General features: G+C 49.6%; 1 protein-coding gene across 1 annotated transcript in view; it reads left to right on the forward strand.

Annotated features, from left to right (window-relative positions):
* Positions 1-24: 24 nt before the first annotated feature.
* The window catches only part of LOC122389652 (gamma-aminobutyric acid type B receptor subunit 2-like), a 53,191-nt gene continuing 35,680 nt past the window's right edge, over positions 25-17,535 (forward strand). Inside the window, exons 1-6 of the mRNA XM_043381866.1 lie at positions 25-346; positions 2,292-2,435; positions 3,248-3,418; positions 5,189-5,293; positions 8,954-9,019; positions 14,870-15,058. Coding sequence (XP_043237801.1) covers positions 53-346; positions 2,292-2,435; positions 3,248-3,418; positions 5,189-5,293; positions 8,954-9,019; positions 14,870-15,058 — 969 coding nt within the window. The 5' untranslated portion in view covers positions 25-52. The remainder of the gene's footprint in view (positions 347-2,291; positions 2,436-3,247; positions 3,419-5,188; positions 5,294-8,953; positions 9,020-14,869; positions 15,059-17,535) is intronic.

A 17,535-nucleotide genomic window follows, 5' to 3' on the forward strand; every position in this document is an offset into this window, starting at 1 on the left:
GGCGTGACGTCACCACTGGGCGGCGGCCGCGGGGTATGTGGGTCGGGCCGGTATGCGTCTGCCGTCTGGGGGCCGTCTGACGCTGCCGCCGCTGGTGCTGGTGCTGGTGGTGGTGCTGGTGCTGGTGCTGAGGTCGGACTGTGCTGCTGGTGCGGGCCGCGGTCGGCGGCAGCTCACTGTGCTCGGTCTGTTCGACATGGACGCGGCCCGGTGCCGGCGGGCGTGCGGCCGGGCGCCCCATGAGGGTCACTCGGACCTGGCGGCCGTGCAGCTGGCGGTGCAGCACGTCAACCGGCGGCGACTGGTGCCCGGCTATCGGCTGCGGCTCATCACCAACAACACCCAGGTACTGTTCGTAGTGGGTCACCAACAACTCACGGGTATACTGCCTATGCAGTGGTCACGAGCAATTCACGGGTCTCCAGTACTGTCCCCATAAATCCCCAGCACACGCAGGCGTTTTCTGGCAGGTCATCAATAACGTACGGGTTGTGTCCCCAGGAGGTTACCCAGTACAGCTGCGGCAGCCATAGTTCATCACACTCGGGTGCTGGACATTTACCGGAACACGAAGTGCTATTTGCATAGACCACCAACATGCTATACCACCAGTCGGTTTTTACAGGTGATCAATAGACTGATTAATCTCCGGTTGGTCCCACATAATCAGCGCCATTGCTAGGTCAAAGGCGAATTCCTCGAAATCCGCAAACACCTCACACTGGGACGACCTTCGAGACAAATCAGTGTGTAGGGGGCGGGGAAGGAGAGTGGACCGCGACCTTTGAAGCGGAACCCCGGGGATGCCACGCCGAGCTAATCTCTCAATCAATCTAACTTCTGTGGCGCTGTGACTCCTGACATTTAGTGGCTACCACAGACTTTGGTGTTACATTCGGGAAATTGGTCAGAGTTTGGGCCTCAGACATTCGTGGCTATGACTGATTGAGGAACAGCGCAACCTGCCTTGGCTGTCAGTTTGCCCATGTGACACTATCGTGAAGGCGAAGGCAAGTAACGATAATCTTTTGTGTGTTTGAATGACAGTTTGTAATGACGGTGCGTAATGATGTGTTATGATGGGTTACAATGACATTATTCTAGAAACATCTATATCAATGCCCGTCGCTCAACGCTCGCGACCACCAACCACGGCAGAGTGTCACCACTCGCCCGCCATCTCCCACCTACCATCTGTACTAGTGATGTCAATTACGGAAAATCGGAATACCGATACCAAACCAAATACCGACCAAAACCACGGGAAAATACCGAAACCAAACCAACTTGGGAAAATGAGGGAAATACCAACTTTTTACCGATTTCTTAGCATCTTATACCTACATTAGTGAGGGTTTATGATATCAACAAAATACCAAACACATTACGATTGAAATACCAAATACCAAGTTGGTATCGGTTTGGTATCGGTATACCAAAAAGTTGGTATCCGATTGACATCTCTAATCTGTACCGCCCACCGCCCACCGCCCACCACTGGCCCTACGCCCGCCGTCCTCCGCCCACCGCCGCCGCGGCCGCCGTGGCAGCCGCGATCCACAGGAAATGGAGGTGATTAGCTGGAATACAGCAGCTAATGGGAGGCGGCTGGTGACAGCGGCGGCCGTCGGCTACGGCCGTGTCCCCACTCACACCGCCCGCTGGCCGGGCGGGGCCGTCGCGGCGGGGGGAGATGGGTCGGGGCCGTCGCGGCGGGGGAGACGGGTCGGGGCCGTCGCGGCGGGGGAGACGGGTCGGGGCCGTCGCGGCGGGGGAGATAGGTCGGGGTCGTCGCGGGTCGGGGCAATCCCTGCGGGGAGACGGGGTTGGCGTTTCCTGCTGGGAATACAAGAGGAGGAGATGGTTCAGAGAAAAGAAAAGGATGATAAAAAACACGGTTTGAAAGCGTTTAGGGGTGCCGCTAGATATTCGAGAATGCCGGTAAGCCAGATGGAAACTCGAGGATGTCAGTGGCACAGAGAGACGCGAGTCCCTCCGATAGGTACCGGATAAGATACAGAGTCTGCAGAGAGACCTCGCCACCTGCCCCACATAGACCCAAAGTAGGTACTTGTGGTTGAGCTGTGATAGCTGGTAGCCAATCGACAGTGACATGAATGTCACGCGAATAAGATGCTCCGTCCGGTACTGCAGACTGAATGTGACTGTCTGAGAGATGCTCTGTAAATGTATTATGCTCTCGTTCTGTGTTGTTAAAGAAAATGGCAGTCTCCGTCGGTAGTCTGCCGCCGTTCCGTGACCCTGACCGCAGTGGATGTGTTGCGCCGCAGTGCAGCGCTGGAGTTGGGGTGGACGCCTTCTTCCACGCTCTATACACGCGGAAGTCGAGCCGAACGATAGCACTGATCGGCACCGGCTGCTCGGAGGTGACCGAACACTTGGCGCAGATTGTGCCCTACTGGAACATACTGCAGGTGAGCTGAACAGACACATAACAAGTCAGAATAGAACAGGACAGGACAGGTCATCGAGCACATGGCACAGGTCGCCCCCTTCTGGAACATACTACCTGTAAAATGAGCCGGAACAGAACAGGTCAGGATAGGACATAACAGAACAAAACAGAACAGAACAGGATAGGACAGGGCACCGATGGTCGTGCTCTAGTGGAACATACTGCCGGTGAGCCAAATGGACTACATACCACAACAGGTCAGAACAGAACAGAACACCTGGCACAGATCGTGCACTGCTGAACCATGCTGCAGGCGAGTGTAACAGAATAAAACCCGAGGCGCACAGCGCTGAAACAAACCAAATGATTAACCAGTGGGCGAAAAACATACACGCTACGGATTGGGTTATCGTAAAAAGTGGTTTGGACCCACGAGCACTAACCGTATTATGCCAGTTTGCATTATTTCTCAATTCGTGACCGTCGGTTATTATTTCACTCGGCCATTCGATGGCCCTGTATCACGTAAACAGGCAATATCTCTTAATTGCATGCTCTTACCCTCACTCATTTTCGCGTGTTCAATGATTATGTCTACTTATCTCAATGAGTTTCAATTATGACCGTAATAAATGTTGTGTCGGCTCACAACGTATGGTGTAGTTAATTTAGGAAAACAATGACCGTTTAACGTAATATAAATATAATTTCACAAACTATGTGATGATTCAACGCGATTGTCACCGAGGTGACCTCCCGCTGGTGTTTGCTTTGGTCTCCGGTAGATATCATTTGGCTCGCTATAATTTCTGAATGTTTTGTCTCCGATAGATGTCGTTCGGGTCGTTCTCGCCCGCCCTCAGCGACCGCACGACATTTCCGCTGTTCTTCCGTACCTCGCCGCCCGAGTCGGCGCACAACCTGGCGCGGTTGGCGTTTGTGGCGCACCACCGCTGGGACGCCGTGGCGACCGTCAGCGAGAACCTCAACGTGCACACACTGGTGAGAACTATAGGAGCAGTGAGAACCTCAACTTGCACACGCTGGTGAGAACTATAGGAGCAGTGAGAACCTCAACTTGTAAATGTACACGCTGGTGAGAACCCTGGCTGTGAGAACCTTAGCGTGCACACGCTGGTGAGAAGTGAGAACCCTCTCTGTGAGGATCTCAACGTGCACACACTTGCGATAAATATAGCAGTGAGAACCTCAACGTGCACACGCTGGTGAGAACCCTAACGTGCACAACTCTTCACTTTGGGGTTCAGTCGTTTTTGTACATACCGACTCCAACAGAGAGTTTATCCAACCAACTGTGACGTCAGCGGGCAGTCAGGAGACGTTAACATTTGTGGCAGCTTGGTGGATGGACGCTGCAATCGGAAAAGTTGAGCGAGGAATCATCTGGCGGTAACAATGTTATCATATCATGCTGAGCGATAAGTTATATCCCATCACAGCATTCTTTAACCCGGCCGGGCCCGGGGGGTAATCCCAACCACCGCAGCCCGGGGGGGGGCGTTTTTCGCCCCCCCCCTGTCTAACTCCGTAAATAAGGGAGCTACGGAAACAAAAGCGATACCAAGCGAAAGGTCCTTACGAGACGATTCTAAAGCACCTAAAATTTTTGACCTCAGGTCAATTTTCAAGGTCAGAGGTCAAGGTCAAAGGCAAAAACCGGCACATGTGTAGTGATCTCAAAGTAAGCCTTCTAGAAGACGGCAGGCGGCATCAAACCGGCAAAATTGGGTGTAAAACGAAAGAAGAGAATCTGAGGATTCTGAAAATGTGCTCAAAGTGAAAGGTCAAGGTCAAGGTCACGCTCAAAATTGACCTCAAACTTGGCACTTTTTCGCACATCTTGCGTGCTAACTTCCAAGATGTTTTGAAATGTTTTGAGGCTTATCAGTTCCCTATTTGTGGTTCATCTTACGATACAAGGCTGCTTAAAGGTCAAGGTCACTGAAGAGTATCCCTGCTAGAGGCTATTTCACTAATTCAAGTTAGTAATAATAAATAAGACAATTTTGCCATCCGGAAACTCTAAATGAAGGCTTAGAGGAAAATAGATGCCAGATTCGTGATCAGCGGGTACAAATCCATCATAAACGACCTTTCATGTGTCAAGGTCAACCAGAGGTCATTCGAGGTCACATGAGGTCAACATAAAACTTGACCTTTTCCGATCAAAATATATATCATTCGACGCGGCTTGACAAGGCGAATGCGATGGTACCACTGCCGTAGCTCTAGGGCCATTTTTGTCGAAGTTATTTGCGAAAAACTAAAACCACATTTTGGGGTCGTTGACCTGACCTCTGACCTCAGGTCACCAAAACTATTTTTGTATTTTTCTCTAGGTCAAACGCTACACAACCGTGCTCGTAATTTGTCTTTATCTCTAAAACTCTATTTTTAGCAGCTATTTGAAGTTTGCGTCTGTGACGCCGAAGTTTGCCGTGCAGGGGTCTAGAAAAATGGACCTTGTGACGTCATCAAGGGGGCTAGGTCCAAATTTTTTACTTCAGGAGATGTCAAATTGATGGGAGAAAAGGTACTGAAAGTTTCGCTTTCCTATCCCTAAGCGTTCGGGAGCTATCGCAAATATTCGCCAGGGGGGGCGAAAAACGCCCCCCCCGGGCCCGCGAGGGTTAAGCCCGGAGAACGACCGCTCCGGTTGTTTTTCAATAGAAAAACACAATTCTAACGAATAGTGTTTGTCTTTTCAAACAACCTGCGGTTAACACCTTTTTATCGTATCTGTATCAACAGGCGATGAACGAGCTGGTAACGGAGCTGGAGGCGAACAACGTCACGCTGCTGGCCACGGTCACACTGGACGCCAACGACTACCGGGAGCAGCTGAACTCGCTAAAGGTAACATTGACCTGACCTGACCTGACCTGACGTGGCCTGACCTCAGCTGACTGACCTGACCTGACCTGGCTTAGCTACGCCTGGCTGTTATAATTGACGAACGTGTTTGGATTCAAATGGCGTCCTTTTTCACGAATTAATGGCTGTTGAAGACATTTACAAGACACAAGGCATTTATCGTGTATCTATGGGCATGCAATACATGCATTGATGATTCTCAAATATCCTGCAATTGAAGCCTAAAGGAGCCAAGCCAATGAAGAGGCCGACTCTCGCTGAAGTACCGCGAGAAGCTCTTCCTCTTTCGCCTCGTCCCCGCGGGCTATCTGTCGATCGTTAATGCTTTAAATTAGATTGCCTACTCTCGACGGAGACCGTTGAATATGAAACGAGGGTCGACCGGCACGACCCCCGAGGCACGGCACGGGAACGGGATGGGCGACGGGGTCGAGCGGAGAGTCGACCTGGAGAAATATCGCTCACCACCTACATAGCTACCGCAGCATAAGAGGGTATGCCGGACTCTAAGGGTCTGTCCTTTCGCTGAAACTGCAAGGCACGCCTTAGCTGTCAGAAAATCTACCGAATACCGTCTTTTCTTCGCTGGCACCAGCTGGCATTCCGTCGGCCGCGCCCCGTACTGTTGATATAAGCTTATAACGAATGCCACGACCTTGATCTTTCTCCGATATTTGTTTTCAATGGCGGCTCTCTTTCCCCGGCACTCCCGCTCTCCTCTGCCTCTCTCGTTTTCCCTCTCGTCACAGCTCTTTCCGTCTCCTGTACCACTCCACGATCGCTCGGTTGCGGAAACACGCTGAGTCTGCAGCTCTCGTATCCAACTGCGGGAGGTCTCCGCAGAATTTTGCCTCAGCTACTCTCTCTCTCTCTCTCTCTCTCTCTCTCTCTCTCTCTCTCTCTCTCTCTCTCTCTCTCTCTCTCTCTCTCTCTCTCTCTCTCTCTCCTTCCCATCTCTCTCCCTCTATCTTCCTCAGTCCCTCCGTCTATCTTCCTCCCTCTCTTTCTTTTCTCTCTCTCTCTCTCTCTCTCTCTCTCTCTCTCTCTCTCTCTCTCTCTCTCTCTCTCTCTCTCTCTCTCTCTCTCTCTCTCTCTCTCTCTCTCTCACTTCCCCTGTCTCTCTCTTACTCTTCCTTACGCTTTTCTCTGGCTACAAGCCATCTAACTGCATAGGCGGCGGAACGGGGAGGGCACCGGGGCACCGTGCCCTCCTTGCACCGTGCCCTCCTTTGATTTTGGCATTTTAATATAAGCCCTATGGGCCTTGCATGGAAAGAATGTGACCAAAAGTCGGCAGTGTCCCCCTTAATTGAAAGTGTTCCGCCGCTACTGTCTAAATGAATTATTGCCAAGAAGACCACGTGCTAAAATCTTCGTCAGTCATTGAGATTTTCATCAATCATCTGTCAGTAAGTCATCAGTTGAAATATCAGTCAACATTTCATTTTAAAATGTTATGATAAACGCATTTACTTAACCCTCGCCGGCACAGGGGTGGGGGTGGGGGGTTGATGCAACCCCCCCTAAGGTTTTTAGCAAATAACTCGCGTAAAAAGCGGCCGATCGCAACGAAACTTTCAGTTCCCTCGCATTGATCAATTTGACACCTACCCTGAAAATTTCATGATCCTGACCCAAATGACCTTTGACCTGTGACCTCTTTTCCGTGACCATGTTTGGCCGAAATCGCCATTGGGCGTATGTCGGCTCGCATTAGCCGCGCGTTTGCTTGCTTTTCGTGGTTTCAAACGATCAAACATGTGATTTGATGTTGCTCCCATACATTAGGGTGGGTGTCAAGGTCACCTGAAGGTCAGGTCAGGTCATTGACCTTTGGTGACCTCGGGTGACCTCGGTTCACTTTTTCGAGTTTTACATGTTTCTAGGCTAGTTGTTGGAGCTGAATTCGAATTTAGCAACCATTTGAACATTTACGAAGTAGTTTTGGTGCCTTCGTAACATGTTACGAAGCTGTCAGAGGCGGTTGACACGTATTACGAATACCCGTCACAGCCCCTACCGGTTGACCTGACTTGACCTGACCCGACCTGGTCTAAATGCTTAAAAACATCATCTCTGATCAAAACCAACACGATATTCGTGATCGGCACCCCGGAAAACCACATAGCAGCCACACTTTACGACTTCTAACAGGTCCCGATTTTCCCGGTTTTCGGGTCATTGACCTGACCTGGAAGGTCACCGATGACCTAGGACCTTACACTTGGGTATCATCGGCTTCCTCTCGTGACGGGCAACACGCTCGTTCTTTCCGCGAAGCTCTAGCTCGATCAGGGGCCAAACGCGAGGGGGGTCGTACCAACCCCCCCCCCCCTTGTGCCGTCGAAGGACGCAAAATGGCCTGTGCCGGCGAGGGTTAAGCTCACACTTAACCATGATTGATTCTTCCAAATCACGAACAACTCACTTTCATCTTCATGCTGTCACGCTGACACTAACAGTAACAACCCTCCTCCCTGCCCCACTCCCCTACCCCGTCACCACCTGGGGCTGGTTGCTGGTTAGTATTCCGATGGACGCAGTGCCTCCAAGCCAAGTCAACAAGCAGCTATGGTACTGAGTTTGTCGGCACATGTATCCATACAGTGGCCCTCGCAAAAGTGACGTTGCAAAAAAGGATAACTAAAAGAGGACCGGAGCCTGGTTGAATCCAAAAATGGTTTATGCGTCCGCAGATCTATTTAGTTTGAACGGCTTTGTTCATGAGCAGTGAAAAATGGGATAAACTGAATTTAGATAATTCAATATGCACAATGAATGGATCGAACAATATGCCAATTATAGCAATGCAACTAACAAACTTATGTTTCTTTTGTAACATATTAGAAGCTAAATAACAATTGTTATAAAACAAAGAGATAAAAAGGCCCGGACTTACCAACAGATATTGAGCCATCGCGCCGGTATGGATCCACTTAAAGCATGTACTGGTGTGACATTTAGCTGTAGAGTGTAGATTGATGCATTGTCGCCGTTTTGCCTGGTCCGATTTTTGCTAAGCGTCGCGTACATCCGCTGTCCGCGGCTGTAGAGCTCCGTCTGCTTTGGACGCGTCCCGCTGGACTCGGCAGCATGCCTACGCAGCGAAAATCGGCCCCACAACGCTGCGTGAGTGGCTGAAAGAAAACCGATGATTCAGTCAGCTCGACGAAAACGTCTCATCAGCGTTCACAAATGCCTACCGATGATCGAAAGTTAGCTGGAGTGGGCCCGAGGGCATCACTTGGTTCCAAATAGCTGCACTTATGTGTGCGCTGGCTAAATCGTATGCATTTCCGATGGATGAACATTGTGGGTATTTCAGTTGATCTTCCTGCACTAAACGTCTGGAAGATGTCTGTGACATTCACATGTGACATACACACATAAACCATTAACTACGAGCGATATTAACCACAGTCCACAACTGTATACATTACAAACTATGCATATTTTATTTCTTTCATTGATTGAGATGTCTTTCGAGCTTTTATAGCTGTTTTCGAACGATCACCGGATCGTTTCTCTCACAAAAAAAAATTATTCTCGTCACCCTCTGTCGCCACCCGCTTTTGAATGGGAGTTATTTCAAGGCTTGCAATACCAGTCAATACCAAAACGATGCCTCTGCCTTTGTTTCAGGATCGAGACGTTCGGATCATCATTGGCAGCTTTTCCACAGCGATGACGGGCAAAATATTTTGCGAGGTATGTGTTTTTGTCTTATTGATATCTTATTAAGAAAATCAAGCATGCCACAACCTATTATATAGAAGTAAATATCCACATTCAATTTACCTCTGTACAGGAAAACAAAGGTCTATGCCACGTAATACCGATTATAAGTTATAACACAGTTATAGGAAATGGCAAAAGCTTCCTAATCGCTATTGATTGGTAGGTAATGATTGGTACGTAAATGTGAAATGGCACCAATTCCAAAGTATATGATTCGACGTTTTTTAGAACTGTCATTCCTTTTCAGTTCAACTCAACCCTCGCGGGGCTGGGGTCTCCAGCCGAACGCGCGGGGCTGGGGGGGGTAAATTTTACCCCCCTGTTATCTCCCGAACTAATGGTCCGATTTGGAAAAATCAAACGCCAATCGAAAGATCTCATCACGAACAACTAAAAACATGTACTTAATTTAAAGTTTGAGGTCAAGGTCAAGGTCAGGTCAAGGGTACAAATTGCAAGTTTCTACAGTATCGGCCTTGCACCGTAGTTGCCGAAGAATGGAGTCATCGACTGAGACTGATTGCCCAAAACGTGTTCTTAGGCAACCAAAACAATATTCGTTGCATACAATATCATCCAGAGGTCAAGGTCAAGGTCAGGTCAGGTCAGGTCAGGTCAGGTCACCAAAAAACAAAATATAGAAAAGGGCATGTGCGACACATGTGTTATGGGTCATTTTACTCATAGAATTCAATAGGCACACTCAATAAGTGATATAGACCACCTCTGGATGAATTTCAGGTCGAGGTCAGGTCAAGGTCAGGTCAAGTGAGGTCAAATTTTGAAGTTGGTTGTTAAGGCCTAAAAAGGTATCTATCTGATGCAGTTTTTTTCACGGCGAATCGAATGGTGCTATTTTTGTTTCCGTACGAGGTCTAGAACTTCTAAAAAAATCATTTTTCAAAATTTTTGTGTGTCGTGACGTCATAAAATCTTGAATAACTCCCACATTTTTGAACCGATTCTTCTAAAAATTGGTATGTAGGTGCACATAGACCACTGTTCTGACATATATTTCGGTTTTTTCGATACACTCAAAATTTTGAATTTTATAATTATTTTCCCAAAAAAAGTCAGTTTTTTTAAATGTGGGCCAAAATCCAAAATTTTCAAAAAACCGAGATTGCCATTTGATAGTCAAAGTAGGATTACGTATAACCTTTTTTGTTACGTCTGGATTCCTTTAAAAATGAAGATGTTAGCGGCGTTTGAAATTTTGCCGTTTTTCAGGCGAAAATGGCGAACATGACGTCACTAAAACGTCAATTTCTCAAAAATTTTCCGACGGATTTCGCTCAAATTTTCAGGGAACATGTCAAATTGCTGTAAGAAAAGGTACTGAAAGATTGGCGGCGCTGCGCGCCGCCGTTTTTGAGATATTGCAAAAATTCGCGAGGGGGGGGGGGTAAAATTTACCACCCCCCCAGCCCCGCGCGGGTTAAGTGAATGAAATGAAAAGCATTTGAATAAAGGGGATCTGAAAAAGATCAGCCCTAATTAATAGCGCTGGGACAGTTGTGTGCAGACTGCAGAGCTTACCTGTCCAGCGCCCACTGTTGGTCCCTCTCTGATTCACCTGGGGTAGTCCGATGGTCGCAGCGGCTTTCTTATGCCACAGGGGGAGCCCCAGTGGGCTAATCAGCCTCCACTGCGGAGCGGAACGGGCGCGGACGCCGGAAAAATACCAGCCGCCGGCCGGCTAACAAGGCGCCGCCGGCACTGGCTGTTTCCGATTTCACGGTATCGGGACTTTGTGCGCCCGAAATGTCGGCGAACGCGACGGGAAACCCGCCGGCCACCAACAACACTTTGTCTTCAATGGGCAAACACGTATCGATCGTGGGTGGGTCTCGGCGCGGTGAAAATAGCCACACACAAAGGGGTCTCTTTGGTCTCAGGAGAATAGCGGAAAACGGACGGATGATGACATACAAACTCTTTGAAACGTCTAAGCTGCATTCGGTGTCAAATTTGTTGACGCAGCGGAAGGGGTGGAGTGGCTTACACGGCACTAGTGAATATTTGGAAAGGTGAAAGGGTGCCAAAAATCAGCATCGCAGTCCTATGAGGATCTTGAGGTGTATACTCGTATAGGCGTCTTCCGCGGCAACAAGTGCTGAAGATCGTTTACAGTCTTATCGGTAAATGATTCAAATTGTGCTGGCATGCACCTGTCCTTTCATGCATGACATGCTGGAGACTAACGTCAGGCACATGGGAAACTCGACCCGCGAATCGTGATGACGATACGCAGCACTCCACTGAACCAGCAGTCACAGTGCAGTCCCTATATCCTCTGTGGCGGTGCCGGTTCAGCGTTTTCTTCTGTCGCCTTCGTTTCGCGACGGCTCGTAACCCGCACCTGACCGACGAGTCTGAGACAGCACTCACTGGCTGACCCCTCCGACCTACGCCAAGCCTCGGCGGCTCTTGTGACACGAATCTGTCCCAGAGCCATAAACAGAACTTGGAACAACGGCAGCCTGCGAACAGAGATACGCCGCCGTGAGTTGACGTCAACACACTGGGACGTTCAGTAAATTAGATAACTTCGCAGCCGTTTGCTGCAGCTTTGAATTCACGTGATGAATGATGATGCAGGCATGATGATGGATGGGCTCATAATAAGAACTCGAATGTTTTGCTCACGAGTTCAGTTTTAAACTTTTGACGGTTCTTCAAGGTAAGAATAGAGAAAACTGTTTGTCGTGAGAAAGCTACAAACAAGAAATGTTTTGACATATTTTGACGCTCTTATTTCTTGGCAGCAGTGCAATAATTTATGGGCAAAATATTCGCCATCTGTCGCCATTTTGATTTCTGGCTTTACCTAATGCTATTTGTGAGAAATGTTGAGCCATCGACATCCGAGATCACTCCTCAGGCCACACATCACACACACCACAGACGATACCCGTTCCGTGCACGCCCCCCCCCTCTCCACGGTGACCCCTCCCCGCCCCTGGCCGGCTCGTCAGGAAGTTGCGAGCGGCCGGTGCCATTGGGCCCGATTGGCTACCGGTCGGCGCCGTCGGCGGCGGCCAATTCGGCGCAGACAGCGCCAATATCGTCCGTCCGCCGCCGGTCCGATGACGGCCACCTGAGCTGCCGGGGGGGGGGGGTCACAAGGGGGGGGGGTTCTGCCACTGGGCCCTGACACCAGACGGGGGTAAGGGTGGGGGACGAGTGAACGGGCAGAGATCGCCACCGGCTTTAGGAGGGAAAGGAAGGTGACATCTCAATTGATAAACGTGTCGGTTTGGAAAATTCGGATCACTATAGACTAAAATTGGCCTGAAAAGAAACAGTGGTGCACCTCGCTGTCCACGCCTCTTCACCATGCCATCGTCAATTTGAAGACCTCTTCATTTTTCCATCGACGGCAGGTGGTTAGAGACGGAAACAGGAGACTGAGCTAAATCCATTGGCTCGCTCCGAGTTCAATCCCGCCTTCTATCGTGCGGAACCACGCAGTCATCAGAAAGATGAATGCTGGCACGGAAGCGCGTGAGCAAAAACCGCGACACCACCTAATGAAACTGCCGGTCATCCGTCACCTTTTTACCAGCCGTGACTTGCAGGCCACATTGAACATTGAACATTGAACAACGCACTGTGTGAATGAATGGACGCTACAACATAGGCACGATTGAGTCGAACTTCTTGCTGAACTGGAAAAGAAACATTTGTTCTAATGAATCCGGGATGGATATTGGATAGCTGCCTGGTGCTTATGTTGGCCTGTGGTTTGTAATAAGATTTGTCAATATTTCTGCGTGAAAACTGGATGAAGGTATAATTCATGTTTATGACGGGATAGCGTGTCCGAGTTGGTAACGGACAAAAGGAACTAAGCCGTTGCGACTAAGTGAATTGGCTTACCATGTCACTTAGCAGATTGCCAGAGGTCCAACAAACAGATTTGGACGAGGCTGGCTGGTCTATTCAGAGTTTCCAAGGTTTCAGATTATATGAGAGCATTTCCGTTATGTGAGAACATTTTCTGATCATGTCACAAATTCTATAGTTGAATGCTTATTTTCCACGGTTGTCATTTGATATGATATGAGATGCTATATCATGTCACCTTCATCTCATTCGAGCTCCCTATTCATTTTTCACAGAAGATTTGAAATGAGTATGTATATGGCATACTCATTTCAAATTGCAGGTCAGCCATAGGTAGATACTGGCTGGTGTTTCCTTTTAAAGGCACGTTTCATCATGCTGAAATATTTGCAAACACATTACTTTGTGTTGGTATAGGCTGAATGGTGTGCGTGCATGTGCTTTTAGGGAAGACCGAACATGAATAATCATAAGCAATATCAATTCGTCTTTCTTTGTTTCTTTGCTTATTTATTTATTTCATAATGGATGCCGTCGCAACAGTCTGACAGGAGCCAATAATCATCTGTCTGTACCCTGACGCTGTATCTGGTTCCGCGTCGGCTGTTTGACTTTGATATTGATTATGTTGTCTGTGTTGCTCCGACACCGACCAGTGACTTTAACCCTCGCCGGCCGAGGGGGGGGGGGCGGGTGCCGCCCCCCCCATAGGGTTTTTTCGCGATAGCTCCGAACACGCTGGCGATAGAGAGCTGAAACTTGGCATACCTGACCTTTGATCCAAGCCGCATCTTTTGACACCAACCGCATTTTTGGGTCAGGTCAGGTCACTAACCTATGACGTCATAAGTGAACCTCTGCACGGTCTTCAGATGTCGCAACTTCGCAACGCCCTCACTGCCAGAGGAGATGTCACAGGGATATGAAACTTGCAGGATCTAGTATCCATTATGAGTCCCACAACTTTTATATCTCGGATTTTTCATAAAGGTCATATGAGGTCAGGTCATTTTCGTGACCTCACCATTATAAGTCAATGGGGAAAAATGAAAGCTGCTATTCTGGCGCCGGGAACGATCTCCAACTATCTCAAGCACACAGAATCGTGATTTTATGCACTCCTTGCAAGGTTAGATGCGTCACTTTTGCAATGTTGACCTTGCGTGACGTCAGTTATGACGTCATCAAGGTCATATTCGTTTTTCGTCAATAACTCTTGATCAAATTGAGCTAGCGAGTCGGGAAAGCCACCAATGGACTCAGGAAGACCTGCCGAATCGAATGATATGCGACATGACCTCTTTCGACCAACTTCGTGACGTGGGGGTGCTGACCTGACCTTGACCTGAGGTCAACATCCCAAGTTGACCTGACCCGGACAAAAAGTATATCATTCGACGCGCCTGAGCGAGACGAACACGATGCTGCCAAAATCGGCGCTCTGCGGCCGTTTTTTGCGAAGTTATTCACCAAAAACTGAACCGTACCTTTGGGCACTTGACCTGACCTCAGAGGTCACCGGTTGACCTAGGACCTTAAAATCGGGTACCAATCTCTGCGTCTCGTAACGGCGCACACGTTCGTTTTTTCCGCGACGCGCTAGCTCCACCAGGGGCGAAACGGCGGGGGGGGGGTCGTACCCGCCCCCCCCCCCTCGGCCGGCGCGTATGTAGAAAACCAACAGGTCCGGCGAGGGTTAAATCCGTGTCATTATCATTACGCCTGCTCTGGTCATGTCTCTGGTTCTTTCTCGCCGTTCGGACTGTGTTTCCGTTACGGGTCTTTGTTATGTCCTTAGTAAGACTGATTCAAACATTTGGCTGCGTGTCAGATTCTGCTTCCGTGTCAGAATGGTCTGATTTTGTCTCAGGCCCGTTTCTTGTCTGCCACTGGCCCTTAGGTTAGGTGTCTGAGGTGTCTGCATTCACTCAGACTCCCTGCCTCCGTGCCGGGGGCTCCCTCCCTCCTCAGGCGTACCGTCTGGGGATGTTCGGTGCCGACTACGTCTGGCTGCTGTACGGCAGCACCTCGGAACGCTGGTGGCTGCGGCAGCCGCCGGACGGCTGTCGGGCGGCCGAGATGAGAGCTGCCGCAGCTCACCTGCTGCTGGTGGACAGCTTCAGCGAGACCCGGCCGGGAGCCCGACCCGCCTCCGGACTGGTAAGGAAGCGGGGGCGAGAGGGAACGAGAGGGAGCCAGGCCCGTGCCTCGGGACTAGTGAGAAAGAGGAAGGGAGGGAGGGAATATAATTAGATTAAGGAGAGGAAAGGCTGAAAGGATGACGAAGAGAGGAAGAGGAGAAAAGGGAAAATAAGTAGAGTGGAATGGAAAGAAACAGGAATAAAGAACGCATGGAGGACGACAGAACAAATAAAGATGAGTGAAAAAGTAAACGAAAGGCAGATAAAGAGAATAGAAAGAGGGAGAGAGGGAGACAGAGAGGGAGAGAGAGAGAGCGAGAGAGAGAGAGCGAGAGAGAGAGAGAGCGAGAGAGAGAGAAAGAGAGAGAGAGAGAGAGAGAGAGAGAGGGGGGGAGAGAGAGAGATGCAGAACAGCCACCTTCTGACTGCCGAGACCGATGACTGGGGGTGGCATGGCAGAGTGGGGGAGGGGAGAGGGGTCGGCGAGAGGAGTCGGAAGTGGCGCCGACAATGCAGCCGGCGGCGTCGGCCAGATGGCGGGAAGATAGAGCAGCTGGCGCCGGGCCGGCAGGTATTGTGATCTCCGGTCAGGGATGGGAGGTCAGAGAGCCACCGGCGCTCCCACATCCATACGCACTCTGACACGACCCGCCAGCTCCAGCTGACGACTCCGTGTCCATGGACGACCTGAGAAGGAGAGGGGAGGTCGGCAGTGTCTACGGACCGGTCAGTACCTCTGCAGTGCACTTAGGGGGAGGGACTGCAGCGAAGGCCTTTAGATGTGGAATGAGGCTGGCAGAGAACAGCGAATCGGCGACCCGTGAGCAGCTAGAAGACGGAGTCCTCAGCAGAATTCTGACAAATATATTTGGCTAATAAGCCGACCTTGCAGTTTAGGGAGTTGAAATTAATTAGTAAGATTCTCTTATTGAGTCTTATGGCTTGGTGGCTTGATAAGATCAGGAAGGCAACAGTTAAAAATATTTGTCGCAGACTGAAAATGATAATTTTATGAGCAATCAGCGAATTTCCACTGAAAATGCCGGGCCACAAATTTGAAACCGAGATTTGACGATGCAGACACGACTCAGATATGAGTGGAGCACGAAAGGGCAGAAAGATCTGCAAAAACCGTAAAAATGCCCGTTCGTACCCGGCAACTGCAGCAGGGAATGGTGTGACAAACCGTTGGTGCCGAGACGACGCACATCCTGTCCAGTGGATGGCGATAACATGAAGACGAATGTGCCTTTCAGGCGAGGGACGGTCCAATGGCGTTGATGCGAGTCTGACGAATGGAAACACATTCAATTCCCAGTTCGGGAACCTGCATGAGTCAGTCAGACGAACAGCTAGTCATTCAGTTAGTTACTCAGTTAGCGGGACTACTTAAGCCAGTCATTTAGTCATCTAAGCTGTACATAAGTCAGTCATCCAGCCAACCTGTCATCAGATAACTAAATGAGTCATTGATTGGCTAACTGAGTTTACTAGCATATATAATTGTATAATCATTTACCAGTATACCGACAATTCGGCACCAATAGAATCGCGCTAGATATCTGGACCCGGTATCGTATCGCCGCTGTCGGAGCATCTGCTGGGATCGTGCCAGGACTACGGGACGCCGCGCCAGGCTGTTGGGCCGCGGCCTCGGAGATGAGGTGCCCGGGTGATCAGATTGGGTGTCAGTCGCGGTGTGGCGTTACACCCGGTTCTGGTGTCTCGCCGGTCCGCCGGGACCCTGATCGGATAGTCGGGGAGGTAGCGCGGGGAACGACGAGGCTTTTCCCTGAACATGCCGAACGAGGGCTTCACCCGATATCTGCAGGGAAGCTTTTTCCATTCATATGTTCCGGAGTCTGCTGCTTTACATGGTAGCCGTACAATATTTCGATAGGATGCGGAATATCTAGGATAAAAAGCTGTCACGCGCTAAAGCCCCGTAAACGAACTTTGATCCCATGAATATACGCCATCATATTAACTGAATGTTCTAGGATTTCTGTCGTGAAAATTGTTTTGCTAGTGTCTAGACTCACAGCAACGCATATCAACAACTTCAAAGGCTTCGCCGAACAAAAGAGGCGGTCTAGCATGGTTAGATGCTTTCTGGGTCTCGTTTGAGCCGTATGTATTATACACATATTTTTCGTTTGCTAGAATTGTTTAACAAAAAGCAAGCCGCAGTATGCATGATGAATCTGAGTAGTAAAAGGCAGTATTTCCACAGGCTTGGATTTCACCCTTTCGAACATGTAGAAGTGAATGTTATAACCATTTTTAGTTCAGCATTTTAATATCACAAAATTTCACATAATTTTCTCCTGATCTCATGCCTTGGTTTTGCTTTGGCTTCGTTGTGTTTACCTACCACTGTTGCTGAGAGAGACACGACTGTCCTGTCGCCGCTAGCTTGGCGTGTCTCATATCCGCTGTGCCGTCAACTGCCGCCGGTCGGACCCATCGGCTCTTGTCGGTGTTATTTCATGGCCA

Source organism: Amphibalanus amphitrite, unplaced genomic scaffold (genome assembly GCF_019059575.1).
Source record: "Amphibalanus amphitrite isolate SeventyFive unplaced genomic scaffold, NRLGWU_Aamphi_draft 000367F_arrow, whole genome shotgun sequence".
NCBI classification, from domain to species: domain Eukaryota; kingdom Metazoa; phylum Arthropoda; class Thecostraca; order Balanomorpha; family Balanidae; genus Amphibalanus; species Amphibalanus amphitrite.